Genomic DNA, 22,570 nt, shown 5'->3' with positions numbered 1-22,570 from the left:
TTTCAAAACGGCGATATATTCTAAGATACAAAAAATATCAAACAACCGCCGTATAGTGCTTTAATGTAAAAAATCCCGAGCTTTTATTGATCAGCGTCAAAAACTTTGGTACAGAAAATATCGATATTATGATAGCTTTCGATTATCGAAGTTACGATCATCGAAGAACAATTAAAACTGGCTAAAGGTATTGTATAAAATTCACGCGCTCAAAAACGTAGTACACATTTATACGCATACATTTATTATTGATTTTCACAGCTCGAGTGATATCGACCTTTAACGCTTGGCTAATTTTACCTTGCTATTTATAGAGAAGGAATTTGACAATTTCTAATATGTGATCACGTTTCGAAAGGCAATGTACACGATTAATAATACACGCAACACCTCGTGGTATCGCAACTACCTGCTCGTTTGAGTCTCTGCACGGATGACAACACGGTGACTGCGTGTACCCAGTGGCGTGTTACACCTCCCGAAAAACGTAAACACCAACAACCGAGTGCCAAACGTCAAGACCAGACCAATTCGTTACCACAAATTGTTTACCACGAAATATTTAACGCAAAATATGATATAAATGTATACGACGCATATTTTTGTTTCATATTGATTTCAATAAATGAATTATTCTCCCGCGTGCAATTTAATAATAAAATTTATTTTTAAAAGAATGTTCATGTAAATTAAGTTACTGTAATGATTGTTCCTTTCTGAATCTTTTACACGAAAGTAACAAAATTGTGCAATTTTGATATTAAATCAAGAACATAAAATTAAATTACCATGGAAGTGTGATAACTCTCATTTAATAATTTATTTAAATTATACAATCTCTCGGAATATAATTTGTAAAGATATTAATAATAAATTTATTTTAATTTCCCCATTAAAACGGAGATAAACTTTATTACCTTAAATTTAACGTTATAATTAATTATAAAATAATTAATCATAAATTTAACGTTATAATTAGTCATAACATAAGGAGAATAATTAATCAAACATTTAAATATTCATTTTTAAAAAGGTAAATAATTTGGGTGAATTATTAATAGCAAATTCTTAAAGTTTGCTATTAATAATCAATATCGTTAATCCCAATTGTTATAATAATATTTACACAAAAGAAATTAAATGATAAAGTCAATGACATAATAAAAATCATCTGTGATAATTAATAGATATTCGATACATGTGCAAATGAAAATCACACAAGAATTACGCAATACCTATCAATCGTTTAGAATTATGAGCTACCCTGTATAAAACTGTAAGATTTTGCGATTATTTCATTGATAAAAAAATACAAAATAATTAGTATATTGTATATTTATAACAAATTTCACCGTATATATCATATAAATTATAAATATTGCTTGAAATTTACAATTTATGAAGTATTTACTAAGAGAGGAAAGCGAATCTACTTGTACACGTTCTTCTATGAGATTCCTGGTATTTCATCAAGTAAATGCAAGTTAAACGGCATCAATTAGATCGCAATCAATTAGTAATGCGGCTAATCAAGATAATCCCCGAGATTTTTTCTGTCAAGGAAAGAGAGAGAGAAAGAGAGACGTTACAACCGTTCCCGGTGTCCTTATTCTGATGAGACGCTATTCATTCTGAGGAAGCGCTTAACTACTTCTCTGTAATCAACAGTCATCGCAAGATTCGCGGAACATTCATTCAGTTCTTCTTCTGAGTCGCCCGTTATGAATTTTCAGAGCAGCAACGTCTTAATTTTACAATGTTATCGTTATTTCCGCTATCCGCCGTTCGTTGCAATTATCGTCATTACTGCAGGATAATCGAAATGCCGGTGTAACATACACGGCTTGACCGAGTAGGGGTTCCTCTTTACTCACCCAAACTTATATTCGCTACCCTCGCCTGGCTCGTATATATACCCTCTTTCTCATTTTCTGGGTAATCTTGTTCACGCTCTTCTCTTCAAACTTGTGCGCACACATACAGCGACATATACACGTACGTACACACAAACACACCGTAATCTTCGTCATGGGCCGCCGACCAATCTGCCGTAAATTCACCAAAATGTAACGTCAAGCGGCAAACACGCGGACGACCCCCTTACTCGACGCACTTAGCGCATTAACGCCAAGGAAAATTAGTGCAGACCAGCACGGCGAAGAATCCGCGCGCGAAGCGGCTATTATTTGCGATTATAACACCTATACTTAAAAGCGAAGAAATTATAGGGGAAGAGTGTCTCGGATGAGCGTGGTGCAAATAGGAAGTATCCTCTCTTCGCTACGCACGCGAATACGTCGGTATTGCATTCGTGTTATTATCAATTATAAATGAATGTCATTATTGACACGAGAGAGACTGCACTCATCACTGTTAGATATCAAAGGAGTAATAATAACTCAATCCCTTGAGTTAAATAATTTAAATTTCCATCATGTATATGTTAAAAATATAAAGCAATCCATTTCTGTGACAGAATTATATATTATTTATGTTTTAAAACAAACAACATCCTTTTTAACGTATGCACTTAGTAAATAACTAAATTTGAATCGAATTTAATGTATTTCTTCACTGAGAGAAAAATTTTTGATATTTGTAATTATAATTATTGTACATGTTACTAACTGTAATTATGATTATTATTTCTATAATGTTAGTAATGATAATTATATATATAGTTGTATCAACAAATAGCTGGCAATAGAAAATGAATAGATAATTATAGTTACCACAAGGATGGTTGCAATTACTGTAAATTATAGTAATTTCAGTCATTTTTATGGTAATAATAACTATAATTATAGTCATTTCGGTTGCCAACTACACTATTTATGTTTGTTGACAAAACTATACATAGTTATTATTATTAATATTATAATAATCTAATAATCATAATTATAGTAATATGTAATTATAGTTACAAATACCAAAAATTTTCTTTCAGTGTTGAGTTAATTTTTTTATTTAACTGTATTTTTATTTTAATTATTATAAAATAAAAATAGTTATGTGGCTCCAGGAAAAAAAAATCAAACGTCAGTAATTTCGTTATAAAAGCCTTCACAATTGTTAGTGCGTAAATAATTGTAGGATGATAAAAGATATAATTCACAAACAATTGGAACTTACCAACGAAGTTAACTATGCAAACGTTTCGACTCTGGATTTGAATTCTCTTCAATGTGGAAGTCAAGTATAAACTGACTTTGTACTTGATTTCCACACTGAAAAGGATTCAAATTTAGAATCGAAACGTTTGCAGAGTTAACTTTGTTGGCAAATACATTCCAATTGTTCCTGAATTATATCTTATCGCCTTATAAATATATCATTTACCTATTGTTTTAGCCAAGTTATATTGAGACGTATAATGACGATCTATAGAAGTTATTGAAGATAGCAAGTTTAATTTGACATTAGAAATTTAACAATGATACCAAATTCGATACTTTAATTTAAGACTGCAGGGAATGGAAGCTTTTTTGGACGATGATCTTTTGGAAGGTGTTTCAATTTTACAGACTATTCTTTAGTAATTCGTCACTCTCCTTGACAGTAATGGAATACAAACGGAACTAATATTGCAAAAAAGGAAAGAGAATAAATATTAATATTTACTTGAAAAATTTAAATTAATCCAACCGCTTCGATAAGAAGGTTAATGCAACTTCTTATCATTCCATTTATGCAGCTATCATTTACAAGACGATTTATCTGGCGCCGAGTCGAGCGCGCGGCTGGAAGGAGAAATTAAATATTCGTGACGCGCGCGAGAAAGCGCATGCATCAAAACCAAGATAAAGCCGAAGAGACACGATGTAAGCGATTAATCAACCAAGGGACTTGTGAGTCCCCCTAATCGAGGTCCGACGCCCACGACGACGTCAATTTCTTTCATAACCGCCGAAAGAAAAAATCTACAATATATCACTGATTACCTGCGAGGTCTCGGGTAAGCGATAGACAGAATAGAATAGCTGTTTCGTTACATAACCCGAAGATTTGACGTAATAGGAAAACGGCGCCACGAACCTGGTTCTCTCCCTGGCAATGGTAAACGAAAGGATACGCGGGTTGGGCGAGTTCGTTGAGTCAAGCCGACTCGAATCCAACCCGACTCGATTCGGTTCGAATCGGTCGCCCGATTCGATTCGGTGCGGCTTTGGAGTCGAGAAACTCGGGATCCGGCTACGACGATACAGCTGGCTGGCTGTATTAAATAAGTCGGGTACGACATGGAAAGGAGAGTGAACGTGAAAGAGAGAGACAGAGAGAGAGAGAGAGAGAGAGAGAGAGAGAGAGAGAGAGAGAGAGAGAGAGAGAGAGAGAGACGTGGTTACCTCGTTAGAGGTATCCAAGTCTCGCGCGGAAGTTCGGGCTATCGCGTTACTACCCTCCGCAGCGTTCGCGTTTGTTTTGAGCTTTCGCAAGCCCGCTTCGGGCAATAGAATGAAATTCTCCCCGCGGGCGGCTCTCACGCCAAACTTAATTTACCCACAGCCACCATTTTGTTGCGTCGTTCCCGCGAGGGTATCAGCGACGAAGAAAGAGAGATAAAGGGAAGTCTTTTGTGTAGTCTTTTCTTTTGACTTTTATTCTTTAACGAAACGATAATCCGGAACAAAAAGTTTTTCCTCAAGTGCTGATCATATGTCGGTTTATTTTGAGCTTACTTTAGAGAATAATATATTACGCGATTGATCGCTTCGAGAGATAGACTACACGATGTAGGAGGAAATTGGCACAGGATGAAGGAGATGTTCGTGTATGTGCCAATTTTTTCCGCTCCTCTACGGAGTTCTCTCTCTGTACCGTACGGAATTTCTCTCCCCGGAGCCAAGGAATTACTCAACTAGATTGAGGGATTTGTACGCCGGAAAATATGGAATCAATTAATTATCACTTCTCGCCCACCCGCGTTGGGGGCTCTCGCGGATTAACTAAATAGATTTAAGGAATCCTAAGATTAGAGATACGAAACTGATTAATAATCATCCCACGTAGCAGATTTCGACTTTCATGAGAAAAATTTTTAAAAATGTGCTACTCGTGTATATCAATAATATTGGTAGTATTATAATAGCGGTAATATCAATATAGTTTGCTTATACTGTAAACACCAATTAATTTAAAGCGTAGTTATTTAAATGAAGAAATCAATGGTTAAAAAGAAGAACGATAGGAGTTGGCGTGGTAAACATGTGCAAACTGTAATGTACTGTAAAATACTTTTTAATTATAATTGATATATTTACCACGTCAACTCCTAACGCTCTCCTTTTGAACTATTAATTTGTTTGTTAAAAATTCTTATTATTATGTTTATTATTATACGTAGTTATTTATTCAGTAATTCCGAGCGAGACTTTATATTAATTATTGCTGATTGCAGAGAAAGCAGCGTTTTAAATATTGCAGTTAAATTTGCGTCAGAATCGGCTGCAAATTATAAAGCTTGCTTCAACGAGTCTTGAGATATTCCGCAAGCTACCATCATTATATATTTGCAGAGATGGGAACCGTTACATTCTGTAATAAAGATTTGGCAATGACGTAATAATTTTTTATAACGGTAACGACAACGAACTGAAAACTAAGATTAGGAAAATTATTTTTGTAAAATAACTTGTTACTATTATGCGTTATTTATTAAGAAAATAATTAATTATTTTAATTGTAACATGTCGCCTCGTTACTTTTACACGTTACTTTAAACTCGTTACAACTGATTTATTTTTTCCAACTGATTTTTTACAACTGATTTATTTTTTCTGTTCAATAAACAGCGCGTGTTGGTAATAAGTTACTTCTCACCCTGTAGAATTTTATATATGAAGTTGTTATGAAGGATAAAAATTTATTTTATTTAAAATAAATAATTTTATACATTTAGTTGGGAGGATTGTTAAATTTAATTAACTTTAGTTTAAAATAGGATATAAATTAGTAAGGATTTAGTTTAATTGATGATGGATTTATTAAAATTAAGAAAGAAATAATTACCTTAGGGATAACAGCGTAATATTTTTAGAAAGATCATATAGATAAAAATGATTGCGACCTCGATGTTGAATTAAGATAAAAATTAAATGCAGAAGTTTAATATTTAAGTTTAAATGACTTTTTTCCAACCCTAGCTTTTTTAGTTATCGTTATAAAAAATTGCAGCGTCATTATCCAATTGTTATTACAAAAGGTAACGATGAAAAAACGGCGTCACTTACTTTCTCTATCCTTGTACATTTATATCTAACAAGAACAATAGTAGTTAGAGGTTCGTACGCGGGAACGATCACGCAGTGACCAGATGACAAGGGGAGTAGACAGAAGAGGCAGAAGGGAGGCGAAGGGAGGTAATCCAGCGTTCGGATGAAAACGAAAGGAAGAGTGAATCGTCAATCGGATCGGATTCCGCGATTTGCCGATCGACAATTGCGAGTATCGGCGGATCAGCTGGAGAGAGATAAAGAGAGGAATACAGAAGGGATAGAGACGGCGACAAAACTCGCTCTCGCCATGCCGAGTCGTTGCATGGCTCTCGACGAGCGGAATATCAGCGAGAGAGCGATAGATTAAAAGCTGCAAGAGATCCCCACCTTCGCTAGGCTTGTCCAGAGGTAAAGAGAAGGAGAGAGAGAGAGAGAGAGAGAAAGAGAGAGTGAGCAAACATGCTACGTCGCGCGGCACAGCGTCGCTCCGCTCCGCTCCGCTTTGCTCCGCGCGTCGATTAATCGATACACGCGCTCGCACCACGCGAGAGACTAGCGAGCGAGCAAGCGCGTGAAAGAGGGTCAGAGCGAGCGAAGGGTGTCTAGGTGTTATTTTATCCCGGCTCTCTTTTCGGGTGGTAGAGAGAAAGAGCGAGACCAAGGGATGAAAGGGAAAACCGGTGAAAGCTCGGGCGAAGAAGGGAGGGAGGCAGGGGAGCCCAGGGAACTAACGCCCGACAGTGTGCGTGTGCGCCTAATTGACAAATTCCGCTTGGAAATTTTTGCCGCGCCATACGCGCCTAATAGATGCGCGCACCGAAAAATCGTGGACGAAAGTTTTATCACGAGAAACGAAAACGACGATGATGATGATGATGCCCCGATGATGACGCCGATGATGATAAGGACGATGACGACAATCTGTAGAATTTCCTTCCTCTTTTCCTCAGTATAATCGCGATATCGCGCGAAATTGCATCGTGCTGCATCTGGTTTATCTAGCTAACGAGCGCTGCTGTTCGTTTCTTTTCATTATCGTAGATCTCTCTCTCGCTCTCTCTCTCGTTGTCGTTTGTGCAAAACGTTTGCAGGTATATCGGTATAAAGCAGTTTATTAACCCGCGTGACGCTTGTGAGGTAACTGCGCAGAGCTCTCGTGGATCATAAGAAGGGAGAAATTTGTATAGTCATCGAGCGCGAGTTTTGCCAACGTACAAAACCCAAGCAAAACCGCGAACCGGGTCGCATCTGGTTTTATCGATTTAACTGGAATATATTTCTACAATATATCAAATATATAAATCATACATCGTACTTTAAATTGCGCGCTCCACTTGCTTTATAAATTATATTAAACTTATATTCAGCTACGTTTGCGGACTAAAATATCTCAGTTAGTCAGAGGATGCATATAAATCTTTACAAGTTTACAATTTATAAATATATGAATTCCGGTGATTTTCTCATGCATCTTGATGTAACTGCTATTTCCTGTGTGATATTTGAAGGAAAATTAAATTAAATTAAAAATTAAAATACAAACTTTAAATTTTAATGACATTTAAGTCCAAATGCGTGATGTACACATTTTACGTCCAATCTACATTTTTAAATATCAAAGAAGCAATAGAAATTCAATTCCTTGAGTTAAATACATTTTGTTTGTCATAAATACATTTTTAAATACATTTTGTTTTGTTTTTCATTCTCATAATTAATCGATAATAAATTCAAATCAACACATTTCTGTGGTTAATTTCAAAATAAACAACATTAATGTATGCACTTAATAAGTAACGAACTTTACTTTTTGAGTCAAATATCAATTTAAGTTAAATTGTTTCACACACACTTCATTGTTTAATTAAATAAACGTTATATTAAGTAGGAGTGGTGACTTATAAAATTTAAAATATAATTAAAAAATACATATTTCTTGAATTAAATTGTTTAATTCCATTGTTTCAGTTAAATTAATATTATATTGAATAAGAGAAATACCGACCTACAAAAATGATTAAAAATAATTCAAATTATATAGATGTAATTTAACATTATGAATTTAACAACGCACCAAAGAGAGAGAAAGAGAGAGAGAGAGAGAGAAATTGTATAAAAGATTTTATATTTATATAATTGACGTCAAGTTAAAATCCCATAAAAATTGTTTTATTTTAACCCAATTAAAATATATTTACAAATTTCTATTCAAGAATAAATCTGTTTTGACTCAAGCGATATTATCTTTTTATTTTAACTTTTAACCCAAGATTAGGGATGTCGTATGGCTTCGTGTGAGAGTGACTCATAACCGATAGGTCGCAAGTTCAAATCCCGTATATACGGAAAAATTTCGTAATCCATCCCGACTTAGCGAGAGTCGCAGAGAAACTTTTTAGATCTAAGTGACTCTGACTAGGTTCAGAGTCATATAAGGATTGATATGATCTTAGCCATCTCCCCATTACTTTCACTAACCCAAGATTAAAAAATATTTAACTTGACACTGCTGTCTTAGGTTGTGTTTTAAAATTCACTGTCAGTGCTAAAAATCTGTAGATATATAAGTACATCTTATGTTCAACCTTAGAAATATCAATCTCAATTAACTCTATAAGATTATTAAACCCCTGCCCTATTTTTAGAGAATAACTCGGAAAAGAGAAATACTCGGAAATGCAATTATGCGCGATTCGAAATTGAATGCGATAAAACCAATTAGATGCGAATCGGTATAAAATCGACGTTTGTTTAATCCAATGGCTCGTGGTATTAAATAAATCCATATAATCCGGTGTTTCCGAATGAATTGGACAACTAAATTGTAGGTAGGCGGTAGTTCGTAAAATGCATAATAAAATGTGGTAAATAATTACCGTCGCCGTGCCGGTCATTGTTAATGTTAAACAGCTCGGCCCCAGCCGTGGTAATTCCGGATGCGCACGCGAAATTCGCGGTGGGACGACGTTTGCGAACAACAACGTTCGAAATTCCCGACAGGAACTGGGCGTTATCGCCGCCTGTTTATACAGTTGTCGGGCAAACATCACGGAATCTTTACCCCAGTCCCGTCGCGCGGAAAGTAGTTGAGAAAAGTTCCGCGCACCAGAGAGATGCAGCTAGGGTGACGATGCAGTGGAGTGCAACGTGCCCCCTGAGTCACGTCCGAGATTCGCCAAATTTATCAACATCGATCGGAGCGTTCGTTAACATATATCCTGGCTTTTTCATGCTAATACAATCGTAAACGTGATACACTCCGGATAAATGCACAGTTGGAAATTTTGTGTTAAATTTTACAAGAAAAATAAAGGCTCTGGAGAATGTAAATCGTATATAATTAAAAATGCCAATCAAAAACTAACAAGTCACAATTATTGTAAATTTAATATATTTCATCACATACTAAACGGTTCGCTCGAATTTTTTTGTATATTGATTTAATGTAAAAAGAATATATTAAAAAGTTGTACAAATATTACGTGAAAAACATAATATTTTTGTGTATTAACACAAAAACAGAATACTGAGAATACGTAAGAATTAGTAAGCAATCATACTTCTTTATTAAAATAACATTTATAATATGTCAAATTTACATATTTAATTCATTTATCTCAGAATTTATATTTTAAAAAACATGAACTTTACGTTATTTGGTTTTACTTATAAATTGCGTTTAATACTAAGAAATGTTGAATATCAATTTAATCACATAATCATGTTAAATCAACACTCGAATGTATAAAAATTCGACACATAATTTCAACATGAACTTGAATAGAGTACTTTCGTATCTAACACAAATACAGAATGTTTTTTACTGGTGTAAGATAAATAAGTTGTACTTTTTTAAAGAGGAAATGTACTCGCAAGAGAGAAGACGTACACTTGTGATGCCTTCAAGTGTATCGTATGCACGCTCGATATTACGACGTCACAATGAACTGTGAAACAGGACGAAGGCGAGAAGAGAAACAGGGAGCCAGAGAATTATCATAAAATTTCCCGCAAGTGAACGCAAAGGGATGAAATCACGCGACGATATTATAGATTCTTCCGCCGTGAATGTCGCGTCAGGAAAATCGCGCCATTGTTCGACACGGTGCAGCGTCATCGGAGAGACTCGGCATTCATTGCCAAAATTTTGTCGCGCACGGGAGATGAGGGCGGAGAAAATACGGCAGGAAGAAGGAATCTTCCGGCATGCGGAAGGAAAAAGAGCAAGATTTATGTTCGCATTTTTGTTCTAAAAACATGTAATAATTATTCTTTTAATATACTGCAAACATTTACATGTGTGTAACAATCGCGATGATTATTCGTATCTTTCAACGGCTATTTATCATAGAAGATTGGAAACAAAGATAAATAGAAGTTAACCACTAACCCGGCAGCAGTTAATCGCTGCTGGCCCTGTCGAGAGAATAATTTTCGATTTGAACGCCGGTTAACAAAGAGCAGCAGCGGCGGCAGTTCGCCTCCCAAAGGAAACTACAGCCACGATAAAACTTGTCAAACCGGCGAGCGGGCGGCACGTGTTGTAAAGAGCGCAAGGTTATAACCATTTAATAGCCCGGCCAATAATGAGGGTTGTCCGGGTACGTAGTTCGTAGTAATATGGACCGGAGTGAAGAAAAAGTGTAGAAACGGGGCGCGAGTGGAGTCGTGAAAGAGCCTGGCTTTCGAACGATAAAGGGAGAGAAGGAGAGAGAGGTCGCGGGGGACGGGAGTGACGACCAGGGGGTGAACTAGGGAGAGGGGAGAGGGGAGAGGGGGAGGCGGACAGATGTATGCACCACGTGGCGCGGTACGTGTCGGAGGCACAGAAAATGGGGTGCAGCTCGAATAGTCCATTCGTTAGATCATATAGTAAGCTCTCTCTCCGCGCATTTGTTCCCGCTATACCTTCATCCCGTTTCCTCCTCCTTGGTATGCATGCACGCATGCATGCATGCATGCAACGCGAAGGGATCGAAGGGGAGATCCGGCCGAGGTAAGTGAAAACCGATAGAGTTTCTAACGTGATGTATAATTATTCGCGAACGGATTTTAAAGGATCGCGGGCATATCGCATTCGCAAAGCGGGAACGCTCGTGATCAATTGAGATGCAGAAGTACTTTTCGGTACAGCGGTATATAATTATAATATGTAATTACAGTATCGATATGTGTCAATATTAATGAATAAATCATTTACATGATATGTCAATTAATGACATCTTGATATTAATAAATATCATATTAAATATCGTATTTCGCAATAATTTCAAGTTGAACAAACGATCGATGATTGGTCAAAATATAATTAAATAAACAAAAAATAAAATTTTCAGAAAAGAAACGAACATTATTTATTTCGTAAAATAAAGAATTAAACTTGATAAAGCTTTCACAGTTTTGCTCTTTCCTTTTTTTTTTTATTATTTGCCGCCCCTTCTCCAATTTCCCTTTACATTCCCATTCCCAATTGGTTTTACCGTCTCTGCATCAAATCAATTACCATCAGACCTATAATTGCCTGTCACCGCCTCCGTCTACGATTTCTTACAAAGAGAACTCGTGTTCCTCACTATGGTCTTTTTCGTGACATCGGTTAAACTTCGCTTAGCTGTAAGTGTACCTATTAACCTGTAATATATCCCGCATTTTAATGAGAGACTCCGTGTAAAACATGTCAGATTATACTAACTTTTCAGACATATTTTCTGAAATATATTCTTGTGCAAAAAGTACTACAAAGAAGGTACCTTTACAGGATGGGAAAGCCACTATATAGATATATAGTGACGCTGTCATATTTTAAGACAAGATCTATGTATGATGAAAAATTATAAATTATAACAAATCTTATTCAAGAAAGAGTTAGATTTAAAAAACAGACCCTCGTTAAAGGTTAGACTTTGTAATCCTCGAGCCTTTATTCAATCCATTAAAAAAAAAAAAATGATTTAAATTCTTTCGAAATGAAATTTTGTTCTAAAAAGTGAAAGAATGTGTGTGGTAGTATTTTCAATCTTTAAGAATAAAAAAAATTTCACTCTCTTGAGGAGGATTCCATTCCAAAAAAAAATGTAAAGAAGAACAACAGCATTATTTTAATTGAAAATCTTGTCAATTCAATGACAGTTTAATAAAACACATAAAATTTTATCAAAACAAAAGCGTTGTCATTTGTTGTCATTAGTTTCATAGTGTCATCAACAAAATTATTTTCAATTAAAATAATGCTGTTGCTATAATAGCATTTTTTTTCAACGTACAAAACTTCGAAAGTGTAGAATTAATTTTTATCGGCGAGAGTGAGCTTCGCTATAAAAGCTATGCGTTGAATCTCTCGGATAGACCGACTGTTATCGCACAAAGACGTGAGAAATCAAGAGTGTGACATCAAGGCCACATGAGAAAGTGTCGAATGGGACAGAAGTTTCAACAGTACCATTCATTATCCCCCTCGAGCTAATAATTTTTTCCATTTTATTGGCAGGACAAATACATGTATCCAACGTTGTCGCACGGCTCTGAAAAATTATTATCTCAATAGTCGAATGAATAATCAGCCGGCGGCGACGCGTCGCGCAGTTTTTAACAATCATCCGTCCGCTCGTCCGCCCGGATATACATTGGACTGACGAAGTGACGCTCCACTAAAAACGTATCTGTCTCCGTGACAGTCCCGATATCGTCGTCGAGACGAGTCAGAAGAGACGGGAGGCACGTTAGCCTTAATGAAGATTAAATAGCAGCGACATTATACCTATTACCACCTATTTACTCCAATTTATCTTCATTTTCTCCCGTTTATTCTTTGGCGCTCTCGATTCTCCTGCCATTGCCATCGTCGGTTTCGACGTCGTGAGGTGCGATAACGTCGCGTTAAAATAAACAATCCCCCTGATAACGTTTAAAGGGGAGTAAGTACTCGCCCGTCGCCATGCTAATCTGTCAAAATTCGGTCGTATTTATCTCAGGGAGGGACGGTTCAATTTCGGTCGTGGGATTTTGACACGAGTTTCGGCTGCTTCGTTACTCTGGATATAGATATCGTAAAGTTGGGGAAACATCAAACTTAAGACTTGTACTTGGAAGAAAGAAATAGTAAATTTGACTTTTACGTTCCTCTTTATCTTTCTTCTTTCGTATATAAACCATTTGGGGAAGCGAAAGAGCGAAACTTCAATTCAAATTGAAACATTTTCCGCGTGTATAATACATATATATATATATACATATATACACATCTTTGTGAAGTGCAAACTCTGTTTTATATTTTCATCCGCAACATGTCCTAACTTGGATAATTATGTCGCTGGAGCTTGCGATTCGCCGAGTTTTGCTTAATTTCAAAACCGGACTCTTTGCTTCCGCTCTCATTTCTCTTTATTTCCGCCTCAGCTTTATCGACGCGAAACTTCAACCAAAGCCAATTATAAATTTATAAGATGTGCCGAGAGAGCATTTTTTTTATATTCCCATTAGGGAAGACGGAGCTATCTTGCGCGACGATGTCAACGTTACGTTTGATGCACCGCGCGTCGCGTCCTGTCACCAGAGATAATCTAGCTACTAGTCAACGCGGATCATCCTCTATCGTTTTAAAAATATATCTAGGTCATCCGCACGTCGTATCTCGTGTCTCTCGGATACACGAAAATGACTCCGCGCGCAACAGCTTTATACTAAAAAATGTATCGAGGGACTCTTAATAATTCTCTAACGAGAAATAAATCACTGTCAGCGTGATAAATACGTTACGTGTAATTAAGAAAAAAAAGCAAGCATATTTTCAATGTGTAAGCATATTTTACGGCGATAAATTGTTCATCGACGTTGAACCTGGACAAACTGCGCGTATCAACAGAAGATATTAGAAGGTTTTAAGGTGACGGGTTTATTTATCAAGAATGTAGAAGCAAGTTATCATTACGTAATAACTGGACAGGATTTTTAGTACAGATATTTATGCAGACATGTACAAAATATGCAAATTTGCACACATATAACATAAATAAATACGCATTTTTAGAATACTTTTTCAATAAGATAATTTCTATTTTGATATCACTTTCTAATCTGCTTTCTAAAAAAATATGAAATTTCCTAAGAATCCGATGTCCAGTGTTAACGTTTGCGCTTGGGATATTTGGGGGATAGAGGTTGAACAAAGTTACCTAACGTACATTATTAACCGGTATCTATGCAAATTTGGAGAAAGTATGACGATTACGTCATCTGCACATATACTCATATGTTATAAGACACAATAAGAAATCGATATACATACACTTGTGTTACAATTGCTATAATGGCCAACTAGATATGCGTAAATATTTATAATCTCTTAAGCCTTATAAATGTTTCTTAGAACATTCCTAAGTGGAATGTTTTGAATGAGCAGAGACGAAAAAAAGAACCGGTCTGGAATACACTAACAGGTTCCCAGAAAAGAGCTTCACGTCCGTGTTGCTCCACGCGAAAAAAAATGGGCGTAGCGGCGCCCATGGTCGAAAGAGCCTTATGGGTGAGCGTGGTACATGACTATTGTGCATAAGCTCCCATTATAACGCGGTAAGCTATGCATTATACGGCGATAGCCCGGATCGAGAAGCCGTGTCAGCCTGTCTCCGCGGCGTGCCGGGTCGCGTTCCGTATAGAGAAAAGGGGGCTCGGATGGCGATCTCCGGGGCCTATTTATATTACGCTGGAAGTCGGAGAGAGTGCGAGTCGAGACAGAGAAAGAGAGAGAGAGAGAGAGAGAGAGAAGAAGGAAAGAGCAACCGGCGCGAGCCACAGCAAAAACAACAAAGGGGCGCAAGAGACGGCTACTTGGCGAATCTAGTTACCGAGAAAGGCGAGGCTTGCGACGCTTAAAACTGCGATGGAAGAGAACGCGACAAAGCATCCTCGTGTCTCTCTTCGCACCTCTTCGCTTTTTTTTTTCCAAAACAACTGGGAGACTCGAATATCTCCCATGCTATAATTCTATGAGACGGGAAGTTTGGTCTCCTCATTATATGATGTTGAATTAATATCCCATTCATGGAATCGATTCCCTTTGTATGTATTATAAAATAAAGCAAATATATATCCTTACTCTTTTATGAAATTAATTTCATTTCATGAATAATAATCAAAACTGATTATTTTACGCAATTGCCTATTACTAATTTATCACCAATAATTTGAAAAAAAAAATCAAAAAGCTCTCTTTTCCAACCTATAATTCTGTAAATATGAGAAACTTGATTCTCTCATTATATAATGTTAAATTAATTTTCCATTCATTGAATTGATTCTCTTTGTGTTTTATAAAATAAAGTAAATCCTTACTCTTTTACAAAATTAATTTCATCTCATAAATAATAACCGCTCCGGTTATTTCACATACAATTGCCTATTACTAATTCATTACTAATGATTAAAACCGACGTTTAATTTATACGATAATAAATAATAATTGGTGACAAAAGATTTAAGATTCAATATTTATGTATATTGCATTAATATAATAGAAAACGGGGACTGATCCACAGAGAGAGATTTAGCTTCCTCGAGTGTGCACAAAGGTCGCTTTAGCCCCATCCCCGATGCGTCGTTTACGGCATCCGAATAATTATGGCACAGATGCCTTGACAGAAATTTTATTGCGACGCAATATCAATATCCTAGAGATTCCGGGGCTCCACGAGCTAGAACAGCCGCACGTTCCGGTCCGTTCTCTGCTAAGCACTCCCCATTACGGTTGCATATTTAACGTGCGCTGTCGCATAAATGCACGTTACGGATAGCTGCGCGTATTACAATAAGCAATTAACGAGCGATATCGTGTTCTATAAATTACGAAGCTCGGATGCATCGGCGTAACCGATGCTCGCGTACGCGAAACGCGAAACGCGCGCTGGGTGCATCCGTGATACGTGAGTGCACATTGCACGCGCGTGTGCATGTGCAGTGCACTCGGTACACAATACACACGCTTATATATATATATGTATATATAGGAACTCGAAATAACGAGCCCACGGAAAAGGGAATAACATGGAAGTGGCGTGCGCGATCCGCTCTCGCATTATCGGCATTCTCCATTATCGTCCTTAATCTTCCGTAATGCGATCCGAATGAGCACATACGCGATTGCTTTTTTCCTCCTCGCGATAGTAATATACGTTTTCGATCGTTCTTTTTTTTCCTTCCTCCGCGTGAAAATACACGATTGCACCGACCGCGGAATAAAAATGGAAGCGATTCAATCGCGACGGGAACTTTCGGATATTCAATAACCCGACATTCAATATCGTGACGCTATGGAGAGTCGGCCGAGTTACACAGATGTTTCCCCAGCATATTCGGCCGATTCCAGAAATGTTACATTGACTCCAGGTCACTAATTCAATTTGTATGGAATCTTTTCTGGAGATCATAATCGGGGATTAGCCTGAGTGAGGCGACAGGGATGCTGCGTAAAAGGAGGGGCTCCATAATAAAGGGGGAGGAGGGGGGAGGGATCTCCGACTCGATGCATTAATATACGTACACACACACGCACGCACGCACGCACGCACATACACACGGACAGACCAAGTGCATTCTTCGCCAGTATAACAGGCGTCGGTCGGTGTCGCATCGTCAGACTCGTAGGTAGTAAAGGCGAGGTGAGGCGAGCGAATGGGTCGTTACCAACCAGTCAGCAAGCAAGCAAGCAAGCAAGCAAGCAAGCAAGCAAGCAAGCAAGCAAGCAAGCAAGCAAGCAGGCGAGCGGACAGACGGGGCATATACCACGGACGGGCAGAGGCGAGGGTGCGTCGCCCGGGATATCGATCGCCTCTAAACAAACATGGCTCGTTTTAGTCGAAGGAGTCGACTTCTATCCCGTATAAATCACGGTTATTCCTTCCTGCGCCCCGTACATACGGGGTGTCCGTTTTCGTTCGTGTGACACATAGACATCGTCCCGCGTCGTCATCGCCGCCGTCGCCGTACGTTCACTTTGCCTCGTAACCGAGCGAGTGAACGAAGAGGTGAGAGAGAAGTCGTTCCGAGGCACTCGAGGCTCTTGCGAGCTCGCGCGAGCGGAGGAAATGCTGTAAGGGAGACGTTGGAGTCACGGATGCAACACCATTTTTGCCGCCAAGGGAAGGAGTTTATTCGTTTCCTTGTTAACAGGCAGAGAATAGATTGAAATGCACCGTGCGGAATTTGGCCGATAAACGTATTATGAAAGCGTTTGCTTCCCGTTTGTAGTTCCGCGTGTAATTGTTTAATTAGAACGTAAACGAGAAAGTAAATTACTTCTCTGCAATTTACGGTATATATTCGAGGAAGTAGTCATTGGATATTTTGCATTTCTGTTAAGCTCGATGTGTTGTATAATATAATAGAATTAATCTCTATTATTTAAATATATTTCATAAAGAGTGGAAGAGAAATGTGTGTTATGGGATTATCGTAAAAACAGAGAGAGAGAGAGAGAGAGAGAGAGAAAGCGAAAGACTGTGACAAATAGCACTTTTAGATAAGCAAATGCACCGCGTAAAATTATGAAGTCATATATAAAATTTAAAATTTTATCGTCCAGTATAAAATTACTTTTATTGATGTCCGCGTGCTCTTTTTTTTTTACACATGAATTGTATTTACGCTTCGACGATTTGTTAACTCAACCGATTTATCAACTAGCAATCCCTTGAACTGTAAACTGACATTGAAAAATTACTGGCGCTTGATCTTTGCGATAATGTACAAAGAGCGTATTACAACTGAGTGATTACAACGTTTTGTTTTACATGCCCGTGAACGGTGTAAAGTTTCTTTAGCAAGTGCGAAAAGATGTATTTCGCCGATTACGATTTCCATAGAAAAGACCCAAAGTATCTTATCGGCTTGGCGTTGGCTACAAGATTACGCTAATCGACACCTGCGCGGGAGCAAATAATTATAGAACCGGCGGGGACAACGCTTATTGTTAGTCGTATCGCAACAATGGCTAATCCATACTGCGCTGGTTCACGCGAGAGTTGTTGACCGGCACGGCGGTCGATGCTGTTCGAGAGAGAGAGAGAGAGAGCTTTCATTCTGGCTTAGCCTGTCGCTCTTCGCGAAAGAAAGCGCTGGTTTGATCGACACGGACTCGGGCAGCCGTGGAATTCCTTGAGGCGAAAAGCCCGTTTCACGGGGATTCGTTCCGAGTTTAACGAGTGGTCGCCCTCGCAATGTGTCTGATACGCTACCCGGTATAATCCGGACGTAAAAAGGAGACGACGAAAAGAAGACGGTCGGAGAAGTTCTCTCTTACCTGCGACTGTGAGAGTGGCGTTCCTACTCGGGACGGATCCAGCCTTATTCCGCGCGACGCACCAATATACACCACCATCCTGCTCCTTCTTGCCGTGCATCACCCGCAGAAAGAACAAGGATCCCGTAGGCAGTAGGACCCGATGTGACTTGGCGTCCCCCGGCGACGTCTGCACGAGCTCACCGTCCTTGTACCACTCTATCACCGGTTCGGGCTTACCCTCCGCCTTGCAGTTCAACGTCACCGGCTCATTTTTCGCGACTATTATGTCGGACGGGTGCTCGGTTATCCGTGGACATTTCAGCTGTCCTGAAAGCAGAAAAAGAAAATGAAGACTCTTTAGCGGATCTCTCGACGTGCGGTGTGTCGTGTCGTCTTGGCAATCTAATTAGTTCACCCCTTCAACCGGAGATATTTTCGCCACGACGCGCCGCATTGCATTCTTTCACGTTGAATTATTTCGTCTTAAATAAAAATAAATGTAGCAGAGAGACGGAAGTTACGTCCAATTAATTTGTTTCTTCGCAACGTTTCGATAACGACTGTCGCATTTAGCTTATTAGAAAATCTTATTAGAATGCTTCTGCCGAATTAAAGCATTTTGCTATTAGTTTAAAATTTGCTATTAGTTTGGATGTTGTTTCATCTTCCTGTACTTAAATTTTTAGATGCTTCAACGAAACCGATCGTTCTTGTAGCAGACGTTCTTTTCGACGTTATCTTGTGGATGACGTTTTTAAATTTTAAAACATACTTCAGAAGCCATTGGTATTCTTTAGAGCTATTATTAACACGTACAAAAAATATCATCCTGTTATTAAGAAAAGTGATTACTCAATTTATTTTCTTCCTTTTAAGTGATTATTTTTAACAAAAAATATTTTCTTGATAATCATCATAAAGTATACTTGTTATAAATTTTAGAAAAACTCATTATTGTGTACTCAAAGTAAAAATTTTCTTTTGAAGAATTAATCGAATTAATTTTAATTTAATAATCTTGTATAAAGTATTAAATTCACTAGGACTCGAAATATATTTTGAATAAATTTGATGCTTGTGATGAACTTATGATAGATTTGTGATATATCAATTTTTTTTAAATACTTATTAAAAATAAATAATTATTGCTTACGTACAGTATGTATTTTTCTATACAGTGTGTATACGAATGTTTCTACCGAATTAAAGCACTTAGCTTAGTTGCAAAGTTCCATTAAGTTTATTTTTTATTTACGAAATCCAAAAAAAAATGAATTTCGCAAATAAAAAATAAACTTAATGGAAACAAAAATTACATCCAATTAATTTTGCGATATCTCGACTATCGTATTTATCCGAAAAATCTCATTCAATAACGCTTTTGCCGAATTAAAGCATTTTGTTCAAAGTAAACTTTGTTTTAATAATAAATGTATAAATTAAGATCTGTTTACGAAGATATTCATCATTAAGTTATGTTAATCGATATTTGTTGAGAAGGTTTACATAAATTTCCCGTTATTTCTCGCGTCTGATGTGTATCCTCACACCCCTCTTGAGACACTACGTATAACACTGAGAAGATCATATAAATTTATTGGCACCTTGCCAATATTAATCTTTCGAAGAGGCTGCCGTCTTGCCAATATTAATATCGCGAAGCCGCTGTTTACGTACTGATGCGATCGAACGCTTTTCTTCGCCGCGCGAACGCCATGAATTTTCTTCTTGTTTCGCCGTTGACTATCCTATCTCTCTACTTTCTCAATTTTGTATGGAGCGCCACTGCGCGAAGGTGCACCGTGATCTCGTTAATTTTCAAACACCTGGTCGTAAACCAGCTCAGAAACGAAAATTAAATCCGGCTTCAGCCTGCCTTATTTTTAAGCACCGTCTCGTAAAATTTTCAGTGCTTAATGCACGTTGCGGATCGCGCAACACAGGGAAAAGAATTATGCAAAGTTTGTATTTATGTAGTAAAAACTATGTTAATGCTGGCTGTAATTTGTGCCAACGTGATGGCATTAAATTCATGTAAACTCGATTCGACATGTTTACGAGTTACCGCAATTAGCGGCAATATAGAATTGCATTACTAGGAATTAATGCAAATAATGCTGGACGTTCTGCGACGCATATGGAGATCGCATTTCTGGCATTAATTAATTTTAATTCAATTATTCTCGTTTTTATGCGTGAACGAAGGGAGTGATTTATTGATGAATGCGATACAACATGTGTTTTCATCAGCGCGGTGTAAACAAATCATAAACCGATTTGCCGTGACACACTGTACACTGCTTTCCGACTCGGCTAATATTACGTAGCATCTCGCAGTGACGCTTTATAAATAACGAACGTATTTACGAATTTACAATAACTTAAATAATCTCGACAGTGGCGTAAAAAAAATGGAAAAGAGAAAGAAAGAGAATTATTTTCAATTATTGTATATTTATTATATCTTACATTATATTAAATTATATTGATTAATTTATTATTATGAAATTATTAGCGAGCTTTTATATGTATTAATTTTACATTTTTTTGCCTTTATATGTATTTTCGATGTTTTATAATCTTAAAATCCTTTCAAAAGCTGTTTCATATGTTTTTTACATTACTGTCAAATATTAAAGGATTTAAATTAATATTCTAAATTAAATAACATTTTATTATTTGTAATTTCCATGTGTGTCAAAATGTATTATCTTATTACAAAACATGTGATTAAAAACATAATCACATCTCTGTTGAATTGCTTAGATTCAAAACAAACAGTGATATTAACACTGCGGGAACAACTTGAGTATAGCATACACAATCCAATTTGATTGCTTAATAATAGCTTTCATAAAAAATAAACATATTGTAAACAACTCTTTTTAATCAAAACTCCAAACATTAAGGAACGACGGTATCAATCAAATGTTTTTAATTTTTATTAAAAAAAAAAAAAGTCATCGAAAAGGCGTTTAAGTCGGATGTCAACGAAAAGGCGTTTAAGAATTAATGCACTTGATAAACAATAAATCAAATTTGAGTCAAACATTTTTTAATTGTTTAACTCTGTTGTTTTTTAGTTCAATTAACGACACATAGAAGCAATGGCGAACTATAGGCTTGATTAAAAATAACTCAATTTGGGTATAATTTGACATTACGAATTTAACAGGATACAAGGTACATTGTTGCATTTATAATATCAAATTATACCCAATTTGAATTATTTTTATAATCATTTCTAGATCCTATTCAATATGCCGTTGTATAACTAAAACAACGAAATCGAATAAAAAAATATATTAAATTTGACTCGAATTTAGTTTATTATTTACTAAATGCGTACTTTAATATAGACGTTATTTATTTTCAAACTAAGCATAGAAGTGAATTAATAACACTTATCAATTTATAACACTTTGACACATAAAAGTTAAAAATAACAAAATGTTATTTCACTCAAATGATTGAGTTACCATTGCTCCTTTGATATCTAACGGTGTATATGGATAAAAAGAATAATAAATTGCTGCATAAATTAATTTATAAAATAATTAAAGATTTTTTACTGCCTGCGATAGCATCGCAGCGTTAGTAAAAAGCGCAGCGATAGTGTTCCGATAGAGAGAGAGAGACTTGATGTCACGAGACTACACAACCACACGCCGCGCCGTCCAATGGATAGGATAATTCCACGGCAGTTTTTCGCCGTTCGCTTTAACAGCTACCAGAGATCGTCGCGTACAGTCGTGCATCTAGCACGCCTTTGACGCACGCACATGCACGCGCACGTGAACGTGTGTGACTGATGCGCGCGCGCGCGCGCGCGTGTGTGTGTGTGTGTGTGTGTGTGTGTACGGCACCCAGCGCGAAAGTCATACGTGTGTGTGTGCGGCGCGGGTGTCCTATTTAGATAACTGAATTATGGATGAATTATTGGCCGCCGGTGTATACGTAGTGCAGGTATATAATTTGATAATATCGCCGCCTCTGGCGTCCTATCTCCATGCCACGAGATTTCGGCTCGCCATGGTGTATGTCGCTCGCCGAACGTCCATATGCATTATGCGTGCGCGCTCGC

General features: G+C 37.3%; 1 protein-coding gene across 2 annotated transcripts in view; it reads right to left on the bottom strand.

Annotated features, from left to right (window-relative positions):
• Window positions 1-22,570, bottom strand: part of LOC105146616 (roundabout homolog 2) — a 132,412-nt gene that overhangs the window by 77,605 nt on the left and 32,237 nt on the right. For both annotated transcript variants that reach the window (XM_087404566.1, XM_011056998.2), the window contains one exon: window positions 18,505-18,813. In XM_087404566.1, coding sequence (XP_087260692.1) covers window positions 18,505-18,813 — 309 coding nt within the window. The remainder of the gene's footprint in view (window positions 1-18,504; window positions 18,814-22,570) is intronic.

The sequence above is a fragment of the Acromyrmex echinatior genome, chromosome 1 (assembly GCF_024713525.1).
Source record: "Acromyrmex echinatior isolate Ae372 chromosome 1, ASM2471352v2, whole genome shotgun sequence".
Classification (NCBI taxonomy): Eukaryota; Metazoa; Arthropoda; class Insecta; order Hymenoptera; family Formicidae; genus Acromyrmex; species Acromyrmex echinatior.
The sequence above is the reverse complement of the archived record's forward strand: the minus strand, read 5'-3'. Positions and strand labels throughout refer to the sequence as shown.